General features: G+C 37.9%; 4 protein-coding genes across 5 annotated transcripts in view; 2 read left to right on the plus strand and 2 right to left on the minus strand.

Annotated features, from left to right (window-relative positions):
- The first annotated feature begins 583 nt into the window (after positions 1–583).
- LOC308682196 (V-set domain-containing T-cell activation inhibitor 1-like) lies at positions 584–7,758 on the plus strand. Its single transcript, XM_081351716.1, has 4 exons — positions 584–970; positions 3,929–4,276; positions 5,056–5,331; positions 6,635–7,758. Exons 1-4 carry the CDS (start codon positions 928–930, stop codon positions 6,769–6,771), a joined length of 804 nt encoding a protein of 267 aa, XP_081207842.1. The 5' UTR covers positions 584–927; the 3' UTR covers positions 6,772–7,758.
- Positions 7,759–8,011: 253 nt separating this feature from the next.
- On the minus strand, positions 8,012–10,907 carry LOC308681904 (V-set domain-containing T-cell activation inhibitor 1-like; the record flags this gene model as incomplete). The annotated part of the gene is made up of 4 exons (XM_081351217.1): positions 10,761–10,907; positions 10,040–10,381; positions 9,451–9,726; positions 8,012–8,136 (listed from the first exon to the last, which is right to left on the minus strand). The coding sequence occupies exons 1-4, from the start codon at positions 10,819–10,821 to the stop codon at positions 8,012–8,014; spliced, it is 804 nt and encodes a 267-aa protein (XP_081207343.1). The 5' UTR covers positions 10,822–10,907.
- Positions 10,908–15,570: 4,663 nt separating this feature from the next.
- On the plus strand, positions 15,571–17,490 carry tmem234 (transmembrane protein 234). 2 transcript variants are annotated; one of them, XM_081351947.1, is made up of 5 exons: positions 15,571–15,679; positions 15,934–16,085; positions 16,168–16,234; positions 16,373–16,465; positions 16,543–17,490. In XM_081351947.1, exons 1-5 carry the CDS (start codon positions 15,667–15,669, stop codon positions 16,647–16,649), a joined length of 432 nt encoding a protein of 143 aa, XP_081208073.1. In that variant the 5' UTR covers positions 15,571–15,666; the 3' UTR covers positions 16,650–17,490. The 2 variants fall into 2 exon arrangements, with proteins under 2 accessions (XP_081208073.1, XP_081208072.1); XM_081351946.1 differs by having other exon boundaries at positions 15,634–15,827.
- Positions 16,717–23,478, minus strand: part of dcdc2b (doublecortin domain containing 2B) — a gene marked incomplete at its 5' end in the record, with an annotated part of 8,363 nt that continues 1,601 nt past the window's right edge. Inside the window, 12 exons of the mRNA XM_081351948.1 lie at positions 16,717–17,265; positions 17,503–17,586; positions 17,763–17,939; positions 18,011–18,082; positions 18,151–18,260; positions 18,356–18,533; positions 18,948–19,007; positions 19,260–19,299; positions 19,879–20,025; positions 20,142–20,273; positions 20,389–20,459; positions 21,155–21,212. Coding sequence (XP_081208074.1) covers positions 17,155–17,265; positions 17,503–17,586; positions 17,763–17,939; positions 18,011–18,082; positions 18,151–18,260; positions 18,356–18,533; positions 18,948–19,007; positions 19,260–19,299; positions 19,879–20,025; positions 20,142–20,273; positions 20,389–20,459; positions 21,155–21,212 — 1,240 coding nt within the window. The 3' untranslated portion in view covers positions 16,717–17,154. The remainder of the gene's footprint in view (positions 17,266–17,502; positions 17,587–17,762; positions 17,940–18,010; positions 18,083–18,150; positions 18,261–18,355; positions 18,534–18,947; positions 19,008–19,259; positions 19,300–19,878; positions 20,026–20,141; positions 20,274–20,388; positions 20,460–21,154; positions 21,213–23,478) is intronic.

The raw sequence follows: 23,478 nt of genomic DNA on the forward strand, positions 1-23,478 counted from the left end.
GTCTAATTTTATCTACAGTAGGCCTATATATTTAAAACTTTAAATATTTTTTGTTTTCTATCAAAATGTTCTTGTGTGATAACAATGTTCTTGTGTGGAAGTGTTTGTAGTAAAAACTGTTTTGCACAGAAATTCATTGCAGCCGGCTTTGTTTTTGATGTTTATTTGTGAGTAGGTATTGTATGAATACATAAGTCAACGTAGCTTTACACATACACACACTTTGTACTAAAGGTAAATCCAAAATAGTGGTGTCACTGTCTAAGCAGAGGGATGTTGTGCAACCCTATGGAATATAGTCCACAAATGAGGTAATAATCAATATTTCAGAATAATTCAAACTCAGATATTGGTGTGTGATATCTGAGTTTTAATTATTTGACTACAAATCTCACCTCATCATTCCTCCCAGTGATTCTTTTCAGGATAAACTGAGATGCCCCCAAGCTGGCTTCTTAAAACTGACTAAATATTTAAAAAGAGCCAAAAGAGCCGTTCTTTTGAACGGCTCTTTGAAAGGAACGGATCGCCAAGATCCGGATCCCCTCAAAGAGCCATAAATCCCATCACTATCTGACATATCGTGCGGTTCTGTGTGATTTGGACAACTTCAAGTTACGCCCCCTGTAAGTTACGCCCCTCTCTTGCAGTCCGCAGACAGACCCATTCTGCAGGCTGCTGCCAGGTGTACTTAAGTTGGAAGCTTTGTACCTTGCAGGGCCAGGGAATGGAAGCTTATCTGCAAAGGGAACTTGATATATGCTATACTTTGCTCGAGCTTCTAACTATGGCTTGAGATATCACGTAAACCGTAAAGTGGAATAAAGCTTAATTAATACATTTTTATTTCTGACTTCGGCTACATGTGATCAACGTTACACTGAACTGCCTCGTTATTTAAACCATGTTCCTGACTTCCCTGCGACGATGCTTTGGCTACTTTTGTGCTTCGCAGATGCTCTTGTTGTGGGTAAGACTTACATTTAATGAATAGAAATCCCAGGGCGTTATATTAAACACGTACAATAACTTTAGAAAAAAACTTTTAGATACTCGTGCTTTGTGGGTGAAATAGCGCCACAACCACAGCCAAAATAGTTTTACTCCATGAATATTGAAATATATTGTGTCTTCTCACTCTTTGTTTTCATAGTTTTAAACGTAATAATTTATAAAAATAAAAAAGTATATTTTTAAGTATACTTTATCTAGGAAGTAGCCTATACTAGAAGTGTACTTCAATTCAATATTACTTGGGACTAAATTGGCCCACTTTTTAATACAAGTATACTTTTAAGTATAGCCTACTTTAAGTGCAACAGTAGTAAACTTTGAGTACACAACTAGTTTACAACTTAAATTTTTCGTTTCTACTCAACTATACTAAAAGTGAGCTTATAGCTATACTGATAGTCAAATACTTGTAGCAGTTTATAAAAGTACACTTTGAAGTTACTCTCAGTAAACTACTAGTTTAGTAGTTTTATATTGCAAATATACTTGTAAGTTTTCTTTAAGGGGACATAACATCATACTTATAGTTTACTATTTATGTATTATTTTTGCACTTTACTATTATGTTTCTATTAAGGTATTTTTTTTATTCTTGAAATATACCTTTAACCCTTTTATGGTGTTCGGGTCTGTTGGACCCGTTTTCGTTTTTTATCAAAAGAAAAATTATACAATTAATTATTTTTTCAAACTGAGACTCATTGGCCTTGGCTCATTTTCTGTGAGGAATATATATCAGAACACATTTTTAATGAAAACACACTGTACACCCCCCCCTACACATTTATATTACACACAGGATGTTCGGGTCCACTGGACCCGGGGCTAATAAAAGTGTGGAAATTGTAGGTCCTGTGTACCTTTACTCTGTCCTCCCCCTGTCAGGGCTTGCTGTTAGTGTGTGTATGTTCTTGTATATGGTTTATGAGGACACAAATGTTTATAATGACATGGGTATTACAACGTAAACATGGTTTATGATGACATCTGTGTCCTCATACTAAAACATACTAAATGGTGTTTTTTGAAATTCAAAAAATGCCAAAAGTTTACTGTGATTGGTAGGTTTAGTGGTAGGGTTAGTGTAGGGGGATATATTATACAGTTTGTACATTAGAAAAACCATTATGCCTATGGAGAGTGACCGTACACCACATATCCAAGTGAGTGTGTGTGTGTGTGTATGTGCGTGGGTATGTGTGTGTGTGTGTGTGTGTGTGTGTGTGGGTGTGTGTTTTGTGTGTGTCTGTGTGTGTGTTGTGTGTGTGTGTGTGTTGTGGGTGTGTGTATGTGTCTGCATGAGTGTGTGTGTGCGTGCGTGTGAGAGAGAGATTGTGTGTAAGTGTGAAAGAGTGCAAGAGTGAGTTTTGTGCTTCTACTCCTGCCATTCCCACACGAGGTTGCAATTCTTAAATGTGATCTAACAAAGGTAAAGAGAAAATATTGATCATACATGCTGTTTATATTGCTTGTAATTAGGATGAAGTAAACATCTGTTGAGTATTTTAACATAACATTTTTGATTGTGTTGAATTAAAAACCCAAAAATGCAGCGGGTCCACCAGACCCACGAACACTGGCTGAGTAACAAAAATATGAACACCACACAAGGGTTAACTGTACTAAAAAAAACATTTTATTCTAGCTTCATGTTCCTTTATCAACACTTGAATGTGGGGAAGTTTAATACACAAATAAATAAGCAACATTTTCAAAAAAAAGAAGCTGAGAAAGTCGTATTTTTGTCAAAGACTACCTCCTCCGGATCGAATTTAGAATGATGATCAAAACAGCAGATCAAGTCCAACACCCCCCAAACCTTAACAATCATTAACCCTTTCTGGGTCTACATTTCATTCTGTAACGTTATATGCTTTTTAATGTTTGAGGATAGCGTTATTTTACATTTGCATAAGCAATCTTCTATCACTTGTTTCTGCTTCTTCACCTGTGTTTTGATCTGGAGATTTTGGCTGGGAAAGACTGAGTAAAGATTCCTATGTACACTTCCAGTGGACTATCCTACACAATTCAGATACTCAGAATTAGGAACATATCTCTTTCTTTATAATCAGTATTTTCAAACAATGTAAGTCTATGAGACAATATGTAAAACTGTGAAAAAAGGATTTAATAGGCTACTCATTTTAAAGGGTAACTCTCTGCAAAAATTAACCTAGGCTCTTTTTGTTAATCTAGAGTCAAACTCTTGTGTAAAAGCATAATTAGAATGGAAATGCCACTTTTAAGATTGACCGTATTTTTGTTTTCGGTCAAAATGCCTTTTGAATGGGAGTGCATGGGGCACTTCTAGGATAGTGTCAAAATCGCTATTTTTAAAACACTAAGAAGGCTCGACACAACATAAAACTGTGCTCGAAGTATCACAAGGGGCTCTATACATGAATTTCAGCATTGACTGATTTTAGTAAACTTTGTGTACACAAACATTCTAATTATTATTAATTATGCTTTTTTTTTTAAAGAGTAAACACAATTACAAGCCAAGCATACTTGGAATACTTACATATACTTTCGATCTCGATCAAAAGATAATTATAGGCCAAATATACTTAGACTTTTCTGTCAGTATAAGTCAAGGATACTTAAAGTGCAATTGCAAGTATATTTCTGAGAACTGAAAGTATACTTTCTTATTTTTTAGTTTAAAAGAAGTATAATAATCGCACATTTCTTTTTTTCAAACTTCTTTTTTAAAAGGGCCATGGAAGTGTTTTTTCACTAAATTTGTTTTTTTGATGCTAAGATGTTAAGTAGTTAAAAATGCACATTCCTTCAAAATAGGAAGGAAGACTTGATTTCTCATGATAATGACTCCTTTAATCTAAATCTTTGGATTACCCAGCAGTGTTTCTTCAAACAACTCTAATTTCTACTTCCTGCCTCTTTCCAGCCTCATTTGAAGTGATTGTCACTGATAAGCATCTGCTGGCAGTCCGGGGTGGTTCAGCTGTACTGGGCTGTGAGTTCACACCTGATCCTGACCTCTCCAACTTGGTGGTTACCTGGCAACGATCGGAGGACTCACAGGTTGCCCACAGTTTCTATTATCAGCAGGACCAATTGGGCAGACAGAGTCCAGAATTCCACAATCGGACGTCATTATTTATTTCAGAGCTTCATAAAGGAAATGCCTCTCTTAGAATTGCAAAAGTTAGACCAAAGGATGCAGGCCTGTACCTGTGCATAGTGAGCAATGCAAAGGGAACAGCAAAAGCCTCGATGAAAGTGACCTATGGAGGTATGTGTGTGATGAATATTGGAGTGAATGTGTTGTACAATCTCCTGTGCAATTTCCAGAATCTCCCAACTTTTGTTGAATTTTGTTGATCATATTCGTTTTCTCTGTCTTTTTTTTATGGTTTTGGAAAAGTTATTCCAGTGATTAATGTAAGTTTTGGAACTGAGAACTGGTTCCTATTCAGAATCAGTTCCATTGTAAAAAAAAAAAAAAAAAAAAAAAATAATTATATATATTATAGCCAACCGAATGACGTTTCGTTGCGTTAACTGTTCCTGCATATGCATTCTTCCATCTATGTGGACAGATCACCCTACGAAAATGCTCAGTGATTCCTGTACTTTTCTTTAACACTGCTACTGAATTTAAAGTATTTACTGAATTTACTGACCTCCAATTCTAGTGTAGTCTAAGAATTGATTTTATGAATTGATTCATTTACATTTGATACAGAGTAAACATAAACAAATTAGCTATTCATCTTCCTGTTTAATTTTATCTTGAAGTTTATTTTTGTTGGAGGATGCGGTATCCTGAGAATTGAGATTATGTCAGCAGTGGTTTTGCTGTGTTTTGCCGTATCATGTTTTCATGGTCGTGAAAAGCCTTGAAATATAAAAAGTGTGATTTCCAGTGAACAGTGTCCTCGTTATGCTTTGCTGTAAAATAAATTATATAAGCTAGAAATTACTTTAGTGATTAAAACAATCAATATTCTTTTTACATTTTACTTCAGTGTATTTCAATTCAACACAGCTGATTATGTGTTTCTTTCTCAGCTCTTTACTCTGAGCCCAGGTTAAGCATCCACGTAAACTCCTCTGCATTGACAGTGCAGTTTGAGACGGAGGGATTCCCCAAACCTGAGGTGATCTGGCTGGACGAAGATGGCCAAAACCTCAACTATCACCTGGAGCTCCTCGACCAGACAGAAGATGGGCTTTATTTAGTTAAGAGCAGCTATGAGGCCCAGAAGCCGACGGTTAATGTCACATTTACACTAAAGAACCACCTCCTGAACCAGAACCTTCAGAGACCCGTGTTCCTCAGCTATGGTATGACTTTCTGTGTGTAAAGTGTGTGTGAGGATGTGGCGGTTAGAGGAATGTCATCCGTTACTCAATGCATTTAAGGCATGTTTGACTTGTCTCAAGTGATTTGTTAGCATAATTTTCATGCTATTTAACAACACAGAACTCCTTTGTCTAGATTAGGTTGGATCCACACCACAAATAAATAAGGAAATAGTAGAACAGTGATTCAATTGATTCATCTACAGACTTGACTTTTCCAGTTAAAAAACTGATGTAAGACCATTGGAATTGCATAGCTGATAAAAACTTGATTAATGAGAAAGGTGTGTAAAACGGTTTGAGTCATAGAGGTGATTGCACATAATCACCCACTTTTGCCTAATGTAGAAGAACCCAAAGCAAACTACATTTATCTAAGTATTATGACATTTAAAAAGGCTTGGATGTTGGTAAATAAGCTGAATTAAGCTGCTGTGCCGTTTACTGAGATTATTAATTTTGGCTGCACCCCTTATTCATAACCCAGAAGGTAATTAACAGCTTTTTAAATGTATTTAAACTGAGAACGATTCAGCGTTTTTTGTGGACAAAATATGGTTTGTCAAGATTAAGATCAGACTTACTGTAATTATATAAGCTGTTCATGGATCAGCACGCACAGGGTTTGGAAAACACTAATTATAGCAGTGGGTTTTCCCTAAAATATCATTAAAATCTTTCAACAGAAACATTGTGTCTTACATGTAATCATGGAAGCCATTTGCAATTTTTGGGCATTTTGTCTCAATTCCCTTTATCATAAGACTGTATTCTCTAACTGTATACATGAGTGGCCTGTTTTTCCCTTGTCAAATATTTGTACAGAAGCCTCTGTAACCTAGATACAACTACATTTTCCATTAGTGGGGCTCCAGAGAATTTCTACTTTAACAGACATAGATTTCTAAATGGTTAACTAGTGGACAGAACACAGTAGATGGCATTTTTAACAAACAAAACAAAAAAATCAACTGTAAATTCAGTGTGTCACATTGTGATTACAGAATGTGAACAACATCATTTAGTTCATTCACAAATATACTAGCATAAATGGTTTTGGTTAGTTGTCTTGTCATCTGAATGACTAATTGTACACCTCCAATATATCCATATATTGAATTTCACGGTTTGAAAGCTTTTTGAAGGCTTTTTATTATTAATCTTAAATGCTTTTTTTTTTTTTTTTTTTATATGTGTAATATCCATCTCAGTCTGGATTTAACAGTGCATTTGACACGTTCTGAAGCTCTTACCACATTAAGCAAAGCTTCTTTTTCTGTTTCAGATAAGGACACAACTGCAAATCAAGGCACCATCGCTCTTGTCCTGTCCGTGGTTTGCGTTTTTCTGGTCATTGCTATAATTTGGTTTGTGCGTAGACGAAACAAGCAAGGACCTTCATCTGTGAACCATGTCAATTAATGATTCCTATTGAAGCTGCGCCTAATGCTTTGCATAGCCTACATGTTTCGACTTGTTGCATTGCTGTGCTCATACATCACTGGCCATGATAAGCACAAGCAGAGCAAATGTTTGTTTTCTGTCAAATTCTTGAGTTAACGTCAGTTTTACGCAAGAATGCTTGAATGCTTTACAATTTACACACATGCCAACAAAAAAGAGACTGTAAAGCCCCTTATCACACAGAGATTATTACCCCCCTCGTTGAAGTCAGTTCCTGATTGCCTAATCCTAAGCCCTCCCCCACAACTAATCTTAAACCTACCATACTAGGGGGGTAATAATTTGGCAGGGGTCGAAACTCGGCACGACACCTGTATCAATCCTGGGACGTATTTGCGTTCACACAGAAGAAACTCTAGAATTTTTTTACGGCAATTTCCCGGGATCAACGCGCTGTGTGAAAGGGGCTTATGAGGGAGTTTATGGGCCGAAAGTCATTTCTTTGTATTCACTGCTTATTTATTTTTATGTTGTGCATTTGTTTTTGTGCTAAATCTGTCATATGAAATTTAACAACGGAATTTACTCGCAAATATTTAATATTTTAAGTACTGCAATAATCATGATTGTACGGCATGGATAGACAATTGAGTTGATATTGTGCTTACCTTGACATAAATAATAAACAAAAATTCTGCATATCTTGAAGTTTGTACAGGAGAGCAGTAATGCAAATATGGAGCATTTACCTTTTGTGTAACATGAAAGAGCTGGCTCAGACAGTCATGTTCATACCATCCATTAGTTACAAACCCAAGCCAAACATCATTACACACAATCGAACCGTTGCACTCTGTCCTTACGCCTTTCAATAATAAACATCTAGATTCCCTTAGAAACCCAGTGTTTACTGTATCAACTATCCACCTTTTAAGGGATTTTTTTCTGGTGTTGTCATTGTTGACACAGCACTCTCTGTAATCTATAGATTTCTGTGCAACTAGCAATAAATGGGGAGGATACTGCCATGATGACAGCATAGGCAACAGCCTTTTACGCAAATAGACTGCATAATCATGGACCATAAATAATATTTATGGTTTTAAGGGTTTGTGAGGATGATAACATTGCTAAAATTCCCACAAGTCCACATTGCTTTTCTGCTATTTTATTCTCATTAAATACGTGTTGCTTAGCAGCAGATGGAAATATCTTTCCAGGCAGCTCAATGGAAAGCAATATGGAAAGCTGATGAGGTTCAAAGGTAGAGTTTTATTGTTTTAAATCGTAAAAGCATCACAACAGCAAAAAGAATGACGCTTATTATTGACAGAGAAATTATTGCTGCCATCTTCCAGCTTCTGCCTCCAGCCTCATTTGAAACTGAAAAAAAAAAAAAAACACAGGAAAGTGATGATCAACAGTGTCATTGTTCAGCTGAAGTCAGTTCATTGTTGATCCAGTTCAGTTCAATAACTGCAAAGTTCATAAATTATGAAATTAGTTCAATTCCACTATAAAGCATCCGGAGAAAACAGTGATGTCATCATTTAGCTCAGTTCGCATCTCATAGTGTCAATGCAATCAAATCAATAATGTTACTGGATATAAAGCATCAATTCTACCTCAAACCATAATTAATTAATTATTATTATTAAGATTATTATTTAGAGGATTTAGCCAAATTGAAATCAAGCTTCAGATAATACAAGTAATACTTCAAGAAAAAATCCAAAGAAAAATATATATAATGTGATAAATTTAATAAATGTTGTTTATTCCGTCCAAAAAGAAAATTTAGTGTCCTCAGAAAAGGTTTTCTTGTGTTTTTGGTTGAGTGTCTTACTAAATGTGATCATGCTATTTGCATTCAGATCAATGACACAAAGTAACTTGAACGACAGTTAGCCTACTGATCAAACTAGGTTTTCAAACCGAACTAGTTGTACTAGTTGACTGTAACATACAGTAATCATCGTGAGTAACCTGATGCTGAGCTGCTTTTTCCCACACTATTTTTTAGAAGAATTCACAACAACCCAGCTTCTGTTCTTCCTCATGTTAGCTTATTTGACTATGGTTATATATTATAGCCTATCCATCAACTTTGCATCAATACAACATGTTGCAGTTATTTCATCTGATTTTTTTCTCGTTGCTGGTTGAGCAAGTAAAACTTGTGTTAAAACACTATGGGCTGATCAATGTTTCAATTTCTTCTTTGTCTTGGTTGAAAGAAAAAACCTGGTTTTAAGAAAATAAGAGTTAATTACCTCCCTTTGTGGTTGTCTTTATGAAAGAGTGATTCCTAGCGAAACTGGTTTAAAAATATACTGTTTCATTCTTTTATTATGAGGTGATGTGAGAAGTGTTTTTTTTTTTTTTTCTTGACAGTCAATGGACTGTTATCCTTATTAAAATAAACATGACCTCATGCACACTGAACGTGCCTGAAGAACTGGAATGAATTCACAAAGCCTCTCACATGTCATATAGCACTTAATTCAATGTCACTTTCACAGAGACTGTGAACATCTTATTTTATACAGCCATACGTTAATTATGGATAAATCATGGCTATTATACTTCCATTTTCATGGTGAATAGGTCTGAATTTTAATATCACAATTTAACTTCACTAACCCCAGTGAATACCTTCTGACATGCATTTAGTTCAGAGTGAAAGAGGGTCTTTACCATAGCTGAGGAACACGGGTCTCTGAAGGTTCTGGTTCAGGAGGTGGTTCTTTAGTGTAAATGTGACATTAACCGCCGGCTTCTGGGCCTCATAGCTGCTCTTAACTAAATAAAGCCCATCTTCTGTCTGGTCGAGGAGCTCCAGGTGATAGTTGAGGTTCTGGCCATCTTCGTCCAGCCAGATCACCTCAGGTTTGGGGAATCCCTCCGTCTCAAACTGCACTGTCACAGTTGTGGAGTTCACATGGATGTTAAACCTAGGTTCAGAGTAAAGAGCTGAGAAACACAGAGAGTGAGTTTAGTATCCTCAGGAAGCAAAGATTCACCAACAGTAACTTTTAGTCGTTTTAAAAACCTCCTAAAGAATGTCCTTTTCTCCATAACTCCGTACTTAATAATGTCTTATTACTGTTGCAGGCATTTGACTACGCAAATCTACACATATTCAAATAGGCTACAGATAATTGTATATACTGCGTATCAGTTAACATATACTGAAAACACCATTGAAGTTCAAAACGTTCTTTTCTTTTCCAAGCTTTAATAATAACAAGGCATAAAAAATGATTTCTGTTTATTGAAAGCATACCCCCGTAGTCCAGCTCTATCTGAGCTTTTCCCGTCCCTTTAGCGTTGCTCACAAGGCACAGGTACTGACCCACATCCTTAGGTCCAACTGAATTTATTCTAAGGGTGGCATTTCCTTTACCAAGCTCTGAAATAAACAACGATGTCCGATTATGGTATTCTGGACTCTGGCGGTCCAGTTGGTCCTGCTGATAATAGAAGCTGTGGACAACATTTGAGTCCCGTTGCCAGGTAAGCACCAGGCTGGACAGGTCAGGATCTGGTGTAAACTCACAGCCCAGTACAGCTGGATGACCACGGATCGCCACCAAAAACCTGTCAGGAACATTCACCCTAAAAGAGGCTAAAAGAATGTGTTCTGACTTTAAGTTTAATGTAAGATTTGTTCTCATTTACAAAAATTAAAAATAAAGATTTTGTAGCTTGTATTCAGGGTTGAATCACTATCATGACCACCAGTAGCCTAAATTAAATGATTAAAAACACCAACAACAGCATACCACTTAATGGGATCTCACTCAAGGGATTTACTTTAACAAAGTAGAAAACCTTTAACACAAAACTTTTCTCGACATCAATAATCAGATGACAGAAATTGTATCTTTATACTTAAGAGTAAAATGACTCTCGACTGTTATAATGATTTACTTGTAAAATGAATGATTATAAGGTTCATAATAATTATACGTTACAACATTCGATTATAAATAAACTTTTCTTACCAGCACCGATGATCCACGCGCAACATAAAAGAAACATATTTGAAATGAAACCGAAATACATTGTTTATTTTTTTAAAAATTTTGCAACAATACGTGCACGATCGTAAAATTCGTTCCTGGTGTTATCAAAGGCAGCCTTGTTTCTTCAGACGCTACAAGTAACAAAACAAGGAAATCTGTCCAGTCCAGATAATGCAATCATGGTGACTCCAGCTTAGAAAGCATATTTATGTTCACATTAGTTTACATTGTACGTTAATTATTTTTAATAATGTAAAAATCAGCATGGAATGGGCTTTTGTTAACAGTGCATACTTAGGACATTAACAACATAACTGTGTGTGTTCTGGTTAAATAATTCCATTCCACCAACAAGTTTAGTGTGGGTAATCAAACTGCAATGTGATGGAAACAAACCATCGTAATTTATTAACGCAATAACATATAAAACATGCCTTATATCTTATTTTCCTAGCACAATAAGTAACCAAGTAGCCTATAGCGTTGACTAAATATGCAAATCACTGTAAAATATTAGCTATAGGCTACTCTTTTGCTACACACTCAAAAGTGTGTACTTTTTCTTCACAAAAAGCCTTACTTTTAGGGCGTATTGTATAAGTAGGCAAATTATTAGTAACACAGCAGCATTAGTAATCCTGAAGACATTGATTTGCTTGTTTTATTATTATTAGTTTGACAAGTTAGGATATTAAAAGGATATAAAAAGTTTGACAAGGTAGGATATTGTAGCACAAAACCCTGACATGTATTAAACATAATACATATTCAAAATAACTTATATGTACCTGATTTAAAATAAAAATATAACAAAATATAACAAAATAACAGCAACAAAAAAAAAAACAGGTGGAATAAAATAATAATAATAATAATAATAATAATAATAATAACATTGATCCATCACAGGGAACCAAACAGTAACCGGAGACGTTCCCTTTCGAGAGTGGTCACTTCAACATTGCGTCAGCTTGATGCTGCTGGAACTGTATATAATCCTGCCGTGAGAGGTGAAGATCAGGTACGGTAGGAAATGAAAGAGGCGAGAGGCGTCTAAGCTTACGATACTCCTAAGTCATACACACGTCATGGGTTACTCTTGTGGCGCAAGTCCACTTGCGTAGTATGCGTACGGTCGTCTGGCGGAAGCTAGTTATTTTAGATTATAAAGTTATAAACATGGGTATTTTTCGTACAAAAACTCATGGCTTCACTTCAGAAGGCCTTTATTAATCCTCCTCATAGAATGCAGTGTGTGTTTGTTATATTAATCAGAGTATAACTGCCACAAACTGCCAGACCTGTTCTAACCATGCTTCAAAACCTCCCAACAGAGGAATTTCACCTTTCTCATTGGTCAAGCCAACCCTGAAAGGTGTGACTTAGGCTTAATAGAGCATCCACACAAGTTCCTCCCTCTCTTCCTGCTTCTGCTGGTCGCTGTGCGTGTGTGAGACCAGAAACCCGGTCCAACTACGCGGTTGCGGGCCGGCAGGCCCAACACATCAAGCCATGTGCAACTTCCTCGACCATGACGGAGTCGAACTAACCATGCAAGTTTATCTTCTTCATTCAATGCAGAATAAATCGATTGCAACTTCAACGCCATCGACTCACGGAACCATCAAATCAGGAACTTTACGAAACTGCTTCAACTCCAACGGCAATGCAAGTATTGTACAATTAACTGACTAAACAGAGGTTTTGAATCTTTTCCATAGCTTCATTCCCTCTTTCTGTTTCCGGTTTCATTCTGTCACTTACCATTTTACCCATGTCTGTGTGATTGTGTGTATGTGTTTAGATTAGTTGTTTTCGTTATTTAGTTAATAAAACTTGTGCACAATATATGTTTGGTTTTGATTCTCTGCTTGCCGCAAAGTCAATTTAACGATTTCTGGTCTCGTTACATGCTCTAAGCGCTGTACATGTTAAGAATAATTTTTCTGTGGCCATGAAAAATACCCTTTTCTTTCAATTAAGCCAAAACGAGTCTCTGCGAGTCAGTGAGAGAGTCTCTGCTTAGAAACTGCATATCCCTTAGTACAGCCACTGTAGCACACAAAGAGCTGGTACGACTGTCAAAAGGTGGTCGAGCAATCTATATAACCCCGCAAAGCCCTGACAAGGCAAAACAGCCAAATCATGCGAGGTTGACGCATCGGAAGACAAAGTGGGTAGAGAAATGACCGGCACTTTAAAGGAAGTACAAAGAGACTTAGGCAAATTAACCCGGTCTCGGCCGGAGAGTGACACTGCTGTCGCGGGGTCCAAATATGATTGTAATCGCTGTCCGCCAAGAACGCATGTAAATCTCTTTTGTGCTTAGCTAAAGCAAGGGCAAAAAGCAAGAGAGAGCTCCTTAACAGCAATAGATGACAAGGGCTCGAACGGGGGTAGAGAGAGAGCCTTCAGAACCAGCACTAGGTCCCACGGCGGCATGGGGAATCTCCTTGCCCCTCTGAGAAATCTGACCACCAGCGCATGCCTCCTAATCAATTGCTCGTCAACTGGGGAATGAAACGAGGCAATAGCGGCCACATAAACTTTTAGCTTGGACGGTAGGCTCCCGTTATCCAACCTGTGCTGTAGGAAAGACCCCCCTAAGACCCCTGAAGTAGCATGAAGGCTCCACAACTCCAGGCTGGAGTGCCATATCACGCCGTTAGCTTGAGACAGCAGGTGCCTCCTGAGAGGAACCCGCCAAGGGGGAGCCACAAGCATCTCTCTCAGGTCCAGTCACCAAGGCTGATTTGGCCAGTTCAGGGCAACGAGGATCACCAATGCTCTCTACACCATGATTTTGCATAACACCAGAGGCAAAATCGTCACAGGAGGGAATGCATAAAGTCTGGCTCTCGGCCAACGCAATGTCAGAGCGTTCCCCGCTAGCGGAGAATGAGACAGCGAAAAGAACAGTGGGCAGTGTGTGTTCTCGCTCATCGCAAATAAATCCACCTCTGCCCTCCTGAAGTTGTCCCAAATCATCCGTACTTACCCGGGGTGAAGCCCCCACTCTCTGTGGGGAATCCCTCTCCTTGAAAGACCTGCAGCACTGCCATCACGTTCAGCGCGAATGCTGTTTCCCCAGCGGAGGTGTAAGCCTTGTCAGGGAGATGCGGTCAGTCTGCACGGCTTGGGCGGCAGGCTGAGATCCACATCAATCGTGGCCAAGGAAGGGCATAAATACGTGGTGATGGTCTCCTCGACGGGGGGCATGTGCACGTAACCATGGGCTTCCAGACCTCGTCCACATGGGAGAAAATGGCCTTTGTAGTGTGTGGACGTGCACGGACTGGGGTGCAGACCACGATTTCACCAGGTGCTCATGGACATCAGGAAAGAACGGGGTCCTTCTCCTCAAAGCACCCTGGTGGCGGCCTGACTGGAAGTACCAGGGGTCGAGCTTACTCCTAGTGGGCTCTTCTGGAGCACTCCATGTGTAGTCGAGCTCCATAAAGGGATAGTTCACCCAAAAATGAAAATCACCCCATGATTTACTCACCCTCAAGCCATCCTAGATGTATATGACATTCTTATTTCAGACGAATACAATCGGAGTTTGTATTTATATTTACAAAGCTTTATAATGGCAGTGAATGGCCATTTCTGTTTTGAAATCCATAAAAGTGCATCCATCCATGATAAAAGTAAACCACACGGCTCCGGGAGGGTTAATGAAGTCCTTCTGAAGCAAAACGATGCGTTAGTGCCCGCGCAAAGTCGGCAGAAGGAAGCCATTGGATGCGGTGAAGAAGTTTGTTATGTTGTGTCTTCTTCTGTTGCATCTTTGACAGCGTGAAGGAAAAAAGATTATGACACAATTGTTGCTTCTCCACATTTTATACTGCCTGAAGGCTCGTCAGTATTTGCATGCGATTCGCATATTTCGCAACAATTGGCCAGTTGTTTTACTGGCGTTATCCTATAAGGTTTCAAGAATTTTGGAGAAGGGGAAGAGTTCCCGCAGCGTCAAGCTGACACAATGTTGAAGTGACACAAAACTGGTACGTCGTGTGTTAGCTGGAAAGGATTTGCATGCAGATATGATGTTCATTTTATTCAGAAGCAGTTTCCATGTTTCATTAACAGTTCATGTTAGTATTGTGTATTCACCCTGATAACTGTTGTTTCCATAACCCCAAACCATGTCATTTCCACTTTGTGTCATTTTGTATATTTATAAAAGACTGTGGTGGCTCATACCTTAATTGTATTAACATAAACTAGTTTGGGACTGCTTTTCAATAGCCTTATCCTATAGGCCTACTGTTTATTCATCAGTATTAGTCATATTCTTACCATTTACGTGTATGTTAAAGTGGGACGGTACTTGTGTGTGGGACGGTACAATCTTTGTGAAATAAATTAGTTTTTTTAAAACAATTGTACATATGTATATATATATATAGCCTTAAAAAGTAGGTCGCGGCTTGATGACCATGGGAAAATATGGGTCCCATGGCCAAACCAGTTGAGAACCACTGCTGTAGTGAAGACAAAACTAATGAGGATGTACTTCTGCATTGAGCAGTAGGCTATTTACCAAGGAATGAGAGGAGTTGATTAAGAAATTGAAAGATATAGGTTTAATCAATTTCAATCTATCAAATCTATTAAGTTGCCTCGACAGTCAATAATACAGAGAGAAATACTTACTTATCTCAAAATAACAGAATTTGAAAGTAGAATTTAAAGGGCATTTCCATGGCACAAATGTAAGTTTTTTTTTTTCTCTCTCATGATTGTTTTGTTTTTCCTTCCGTCGATGCTTCACTCCAGTCCAGTTGGTGGCGGTAATACACCAAAAGTTGGATTATCAACCGCCCTTAAACCATACAAGAAAAAAGGCAGTGCCAGTTTTCTTTACTTGAAGAAGAGTAGGATGGTGTCAGCAGGTGAGACTATCGTGTATGCTGTCCAAAGGTTTAGAGCTGAATTCGGAACTGCATACTAGTAACTTACACTACTCGTACTACGTTTACCATCTCTTTCAATGGCGGAATGCGATTCCGAATTCAGCAGTAGTATATCTGTCTTCCACAAGTGTGTATGCATACATTTATATGGAATCACTATGTTCCGTCTTGCTTATATTATAGAAATGTGTTGAATTCTCCATTTAAAAATATCGCATAAACGTTCTCTCTAGGTGAAGTGCTTTGTCTGTTGTTGGTCTCGATCTTGTGGGGAGGAACAAACCCCTTCCTGAAAAAAGGCTCAGAGGGCATTGAAGGAGTTCAGAGGGACAACAAACTCCTCCAGTTTTTGGCCGAGATCAAATTCCTTTTTCTTAATCTCAAGGTGTGTAATTATTTTATGCATGTAGTCTGTACCAGAATTTTTGTATACTTTATATAATTTGTATATATTATTTATGTTTTAGTATTTGGTGCCATTCTTGTTAAACCAAAGTGGATCAGTAGTTTTCTATTTCACTCTCGCTTCTACAGGTGAGAAATTTCTAGGTATTGACAACTTTTGTTAGGAATAGCATAATCTTACTATTTCTTCAGTGTATATATGATTCTCAATCATGATGAGAGAATATTATTGTATTGTTGAGTTTTTAAGTGCTGTTTGTTTTGTAGATCTATCTCTGGCCGTGCCCATGGTGAATTCCCTCACATTTCTGTTCACATTACTAATGGGGAAATTGCTTGGAGAAGAGTTTGGAGGAAAGGGTAAGGTATTAAAGTACCTTTAATAACATCACTCACTCTATACAGGTTTTTCACTCTCTGTCTCTCTGCTCATGTAGGAGCTCTGCTGGGAATGTTACTCATCATGTCTGGAGTGACCCTGTGCGTCCTGAGCTCTGTCTCTGAGACAGACGGCACAGGGCTCCGTAACACAAGTGACCACTAAAACATGCCACTGGACTGGAAGGTGAATGAGGAGATCGCTTGGACCTATGATCTGCTCCAGCCATGTTGTCAAACCAATTCTTCTCATTGAAAACTGACACAATATCTGTGCAGCTTCCTTTTCTGTATATACTGTGAACCTTTATCAGGAGAAAACGATTTATAACTTAAAATCTTTACTTGAACTGTGTTGGTGAAATCCAAATGTTTTGCACTTTAATTGCAACTGTGGGAAGAGTCACTTTTAAGCGCATGTGGATTGTGGAACATACAAAATGTGTATACATATTGTATTATTATCGGAAGTTTATATGGATTTGTACTAATAATGTGAAAGTGGCTAGTGTTAGAAATACCTTTATTTTAAATATTTTTATATTCAGAGGTCATATTTGGTTAAACATAAGAAATAAAAAAGCATATTTTCACTGAATCTCTGCATGCTGAGATCACTGTTACTTTGAAGGGTACATTATTTTAAATGCTCTTTAAAAATGCTCTCCTGTTCAGAGCATGTGTGTGGATTGGGAAGGTGTGTCTCTGTGTCCTGCATCATCTTCAGCCTGGAGAGGGCGCTCAGCATCCCTGTCTGTCTGTTCCTCATGGGATCCCAAAGTCTGATACATACACAAAGAGAGCAAGACAAGGTATATAAATTATTAATGTTTACACATAATTCTAATAATTTCTAAATACGTAATCCGACATTAGACTATAAAAAGATGCATTGAGTATTATTGGCTACCACAAGCAATTAGATACCAGGTCTTTACTAGAGATGGCACTACACTACATAATTTACATTGAAATATTATGCATTAAATATATTGTTTACAACTCATAAACTGACTGACTTGGTGTGTTTCTTCACTTTGTGGGGAATGTTCAGAGACCCTGAGTGATGATGATGAAGATCTGAAATGCTGTGTGTCTGACTCCTAAATAGGAACGAAATGAAAGAATTATGCTGACCTAAAGAAAATCTGCATCATTTTATGAGATTATAAAATAATCCCTTTTAAAGATGATTTAGTTCCATGTAAGCCTAAGTGAAAACACAATTAAGAGGTAAAACTACAAAAAAGAAGTCCATGTTCAATGCACAGTGTCTTACAATGTCATGTTTATTCGCCTCAGGCTGAGACTCTATGCTGGATGTGTATCCCTGCTGTGTTTCTCTCCGCAAAGCTGACGTATCGTCCCATGCTTCCTTCTCGGACACTACAAACTCTTTATCTCTGTTTTCACTGGAAAGATCAGCTGATGGACTGTGTATTTCACCAGAATGCATCTTAATTGGAACAAATAGTGTTATTTCATGATTGAGTTGTCATTACTATCATGTGCATTTTACACACTCACATGATTTGTACTGGCTGGGTCAAACAGATCTCTTTCAGGAGGCTCTTCATCCTCCACGATATCTGCTTCTCTCTGAAATGAAAACAATTTTAGAAAAGGCTAGATGAGATGAGATGGGACAAAAGAGGGGAGAGGTGTACCTGGTCAATGGGAAGCTCTACAGTTGTGTTTTCATCCTCTGCGACCTCTTCAGCACCTCGAACCTCCTCTCTCATGCTGTTCTCAGAGGCCTTAAACACACTGTGCTCATCTAACACAATTACACAATATTACAAGAGAGACTGCAACAGGTTAATACTAAAAAAAGTTACATTTTATTTATTAAGTATATTTTTCAGCATTCACCTGTCGTAGCTTTAGGTGGGGGTCTGTGTGTGTGTGGGTGTCTGCGGACCCTCACAGGTCTGGCGTAGAAAACAGAGTTCTCCTCTCTTTCTCCTCTCCTTCCCCTCCTCTTAACCAGCTGAGGGGAACTCTCTCGCTCCACCTCATCTCCTGTGGACTTCACACGCCTGCCTTCCCTCTGAAAGCAGACACCATTTATTTACACAAGATATGTTCAATATAGTGAGTGAACAATCTGAAGCCTTTTTGGGTTCGGTTGAACGATGACGCTCTACTTTAAAGCACCAATAAAGAAATGTGGATTTTAAAAAGTGCATTGTTTACGGCAGTGGTTCCCAAACCTGTCCTGCCGGCACCCCAACACTGCACATTTTCTTTGTCTCCCTAATCAAACACACCTGATTCAACTCATCAGCTCATTATCACATGGGTTAATGAGCTGATGAGTTGAATCAGGTGTGTTTGATTAGGGAGACAAAGAAAATGTGCAGTGTTGGGGTGCCGGCAGGACAGGTTTGGGAACCACTGGTTTACGGTGTATAACAGAGGGGAAAAAAAGGAGAATTAGAAAAACTGAGTATTTGGTTTTTACCTCAGGTGAATTCAGGAGGGTGGAGTCACTGTGGCTGTCCTGAGGAATAATCTTTCTACTCTTGAGTCGGATCATCATAAAAGAACATTCACGAACTTCAATAGAACAGTTTGTCTTATGAAAATGTATTAATCATAAACATACAGCGGGGCTCCATACGTAAGTCTGAGACTAAAAAGTTAAAATCTAATTTAAACCTCAAAATATATTTATTATATGATTTTGTAATGATTTGTAATATATTTTTTAATAAAAAAGAAATATTTAAGATATATTTATTTTAACTCCACTGTATATTAGTGTAAATAGTACCTTAATTCTTCTCTGTAATCCTCTGTCTCCTGCAAAATGTCTAGAGTGAAGACAAATAGATCCTATTTAACATGATTTCATTTATACTTGCACTACAAGTCAAATGTATGGGATCAATAAAATTGTAATAATTTTGAAAATAAAGAAATAATACTTTTATTCAGTAAGAATGCATTCATTGATCAAAATAAAAAGTAAAGACATGTATAATGTTACACAGCATTTCTATTTCAAACACTGTTCTTTTGAATGTTCTATATCAAAGAATTCACAGCTGTTTTCAACACTGATAATAGGAAATGTGTCCTGAGCACAAAATATTATATTAGAATGATTTCTGAAGGATCATGTGACACTGAAGACTGGAGTAATGGCAGCTTTGCAATCACCGGAATAACTTACACTTACACAAATATATTAAAATAGACAATAGTTATTTCAAATTGTAATAATATATCACAATATTACTTTTTACTGAATTTTGATCAAATAAATGCAACCTTGGTGAGCATGACTCCTTTCAAAAATATAATATAAAATATAAATTATTTTTTTTATTCAGTAGTGTATGTGCAAAAAAATGAGAGTATTGTTCATCTCAATTATCCACCCTCATCACCTGTCCGCGCTGCTGCCTGTCGCTTTGTTTAGCAGTATCTCCACATATGGGAGTTTCTTGAACCTCTCTGTTCCAACAGCAACATAGCTTTGCCCAGACTCCAGCTCCTCTGTGGAGGTCACTGTGAAGCCCTCCAGAGTACAGAGCCTGAGAGGTCAACAAAGTGAAATGATTGCAGGAATCAAAACAATCTCACCATGTATGAGGACTCGCTTCATACGCTCATCGTAACACATACTCTACAGTAAGTATATTTTTATCACCTGCGCACAGCTCCTGTGCGAAGCATGGCCTTTTCCGAAATGAGCCTCAGGATCTGCTCTAGATTTTTCTGCATGGGTCTGGGAATGATCAGACGCAGGGCAGGACTGAGGATGTCCCCGTTCCTAAATACACTATATATGAGAGGGAAAAGGAAGAATAAGTTTGAATTTCTCTGAAAGCGTGATAAAAAGTGGTTTAACAGAGTTAAAGCATTATGTTTGTGACTTTAAATGTCTGAGTTCTCACTGTATGATCCAGGGTAGAGTGATGACTTTCCTCCATTTTGCAGACACATTAGGCCTGACCAGTCCTTTAGCCTGTAAAAAGAGTACTTGTATTGTATTATTTTGTCTATAACAATAAGAATACTATACAAACAATAATTTTTGTATAGTGACCGTTAAACTGTAAACTAATTCTCAGGAAACTAATTTCCCACACAGTCTCTCATCATGTCTCTCATATCACGTTGCATCCTCTTAATTCTCACATAATACAAAAATTGCAAATCAATATTAAATGTCCATTTATTTATTTGGCAAGTACGTAGCTGTCTAATAAGCAGGATAATGTGCAGTCAGTGATTTTCCACCAAAGTAAATCAAATATGTTGTTGATGCTGAGTCAGTGTCCCTTGCTCTCAAGGCTATTATTAACAGTGGTTTTAGCAGCTCTGTGCGCTGCATTAAGGGGTCAGGCTCTTAAACATGTCCTAACAAGCTTTCTGATCCGATAACACTAACAGCGTGTCTCCCCTGGCCTTCTATTGTTGGAAGGGACAATAACACCCCTTTCTCCCTCTCCTCCTCTTTATGACACAATTCAGCTAAACATCCACAGCAACAAAACAACAACAAAAAAAACCACAACATAACACGCCAGTACACAGACAAACAGGTTTGATTTTTGATGCATAATTACATATATCAACTTAAGAATATTGTAAAAAAAAATATTTATAGCTTTATTAGATTTAAAAAGCAACAAATCAGTAAGTACACAATTGATGTACCTGTGTTGGTTCCACAGCTCTGAACATTGGACCCTTCTTCTGTCCTGTACTCAGATAACTAAACACATACAGAAAAGACAAACAAATACTATGCAGGTTTTAGCCATTTATAATATCAAGTATGGAATCTAGTTTATTGATGCACGATCCTACTCTAACTCATAAAGTATTCATGAATTTTTTTTTTAAAGATATTTTCATCTTAATTTTGGTTTTAAAGTCCCCCTGTAGTCAATAATTGTATCCCTTAAAACTCATATTTGATCACCAAAATGACAAATTTAAAAGTTGTTTCCTTCATGCCTTAAAATAGCTTGAATGTAACTCTACACCCTTGCCTCATTTACTATACGCAGTTCAATGAATATTCACACTCACACCAGCGATTTCAAACCGCGATTTTGAGATGGTCTTATATGGTTTGTCTTAAAGCACATAAAAAACACCACATAGACATATAAACAACATTAAAAGCTTGATTTTCACCACAGGGGGACTTTAATATTTTTGTTATGTGTTATTAATTAATTTGTTAAGTAGTTATTAATTTGTATATATTTTTTGTATTTTAGTACTTCAACTTATTTAAAGGAGAACAGTGTTCAATTTTAACACTGAGCTCATTTTTTTGTAAATTTGGAGTGCTGTCAATACAGAGAACAACGACAAAAATCGGTGTTGCCTACACCGTGTTATCCTCTTTTTAAAATTTGCACCCTGCTGACTTCTATGGGGCAAGTTTTAAACCTGCTTTTAGCCTCTTAACATCCTTGATGTGTCATTACAAGTGCACAGCCATGTGAGTGATTCCTTTAGAGTGAGCACGGGTGAATCTGACTGCAGTAGATGTGAAAGATATGAATAAAAATGATGTTAATTCAGCCAGCGCACATACCTGTATTTTCTTCCTGTTTTCGGTTGAAGTCCACAGTAGTCGAATGTCGAGTTCATGTGCGTGATAACCTATGCGCGTGAACTCGACAATCGACTACTGTGGACTTCTTATGCTTATGCCACGTCTTTTAAATTCGAACACATTATTCTCTATTAGAGTACACACACTGGCGGCGCCTTTCGGCGTCTGTCCGCCCCGCCCAGCAACGGCTCAGGACCGTGTTCAAAATCCTGCCGCGCCACAGAGCGCCATTTACATAGTTTTATATTAAATTTACATTTATGTGTTTCAAATCGTAGTTAATGTATATACGGACTTCACCCTGTGCTGCAATATACATTTAGTTTTATATTTATTTACAGAAATCAGAAAATTGCTGATGTTATCGGATTTTCAGGTGAGAGTTGTCCTAGACGTGGCACGGCGCTGAGCTGCGCGTCCGGTGTGCGACCCGCTTAAAGGAACACTCCGACTTTTTGGGACTTTAGCTTATTCACAGTATCCCCCAGAGTTAGATAAGTCCATACATACCTTTTTCATTTCTGTGCGTTCTGTAAGTGTTATTTGACGCACCCACCGCTAGCCTAGCTTAGCACAAAGACTGGATGTAAATGGATAAGGTAGCATACTAATCCCAATAAGTGACAAAATAATGCAAACATTTTCCTATTTACATGTTGTGATCTGTATAGTCACAGCGTGTACAAATAACAAGGCTATATGAGACAGAGACCATTTTTAATCGTATAAATACTGGGAACTATATTCTCACTAGGCGTAGGAGCACAGCTACTTGGGCGGAGTGATTAGCGCAGCACACAAGACGCCCTGTGGTGAGGAGCAGAGAGTTCGCTCAGAGTTGGAGTAATAGAGTCAGCAATTACTAGATAGTAAATTTATAGTTTACAATCATGGGTGTTCGCTGTATCTTGTCTTACAGCTTCCAAAGTTTGTAACTCCTCGTCTGTGTATTCTGGCTCAAAACTATATGGTTCTGGATCTTGGTTTGATACCCAGTAAAATTCCTCTGACAATTCCTCAAAGTCAGCCATGATCACGAGTCACGTTCGCTACTAGCTAGTTAGTCACGTTTGTTTTGTTTACGGAACCATCAACAGGGCGTCTCGTGTGCTGCGCTAATCACTCCGCCCAAGTAGCTGTGCTCCTACGCCTAGTGAGAATATAGTTCCCAGTATTTATACGATTATCCATTTACATCCAGTCTTTGTGCTAAGCTAGGCTAGCGGTGGGTGCGTCAAATAACACTTACAGAACGCACAGAAATGAAAAAGGTATGTATGGACTTATCTAACTCTGGGGGATACTGTGAATAAGCTAAAGTCCCAAAAAGTCGGAGTGTTCCTTTAAAGGAATCACTCACATGCCTCGGAACTTGAAATGACACATCAAGGATGTTAAGAAGCTAAAA

The sequence above is a fragment of the Scardinius erythrophthalmus genome, assembly GCF_964197995.2.
Source record: "Scardinius erythrophthalmus genome assembly, chromosome: 21".
Taxonomy (NCBI): domain Eukaryota; kingdom Metazoa; phylum Chordata; class Actinopteri; order Cypriniformes; family Leuciscidae; genus Scardinius; species Scardinius erythrophthalmus.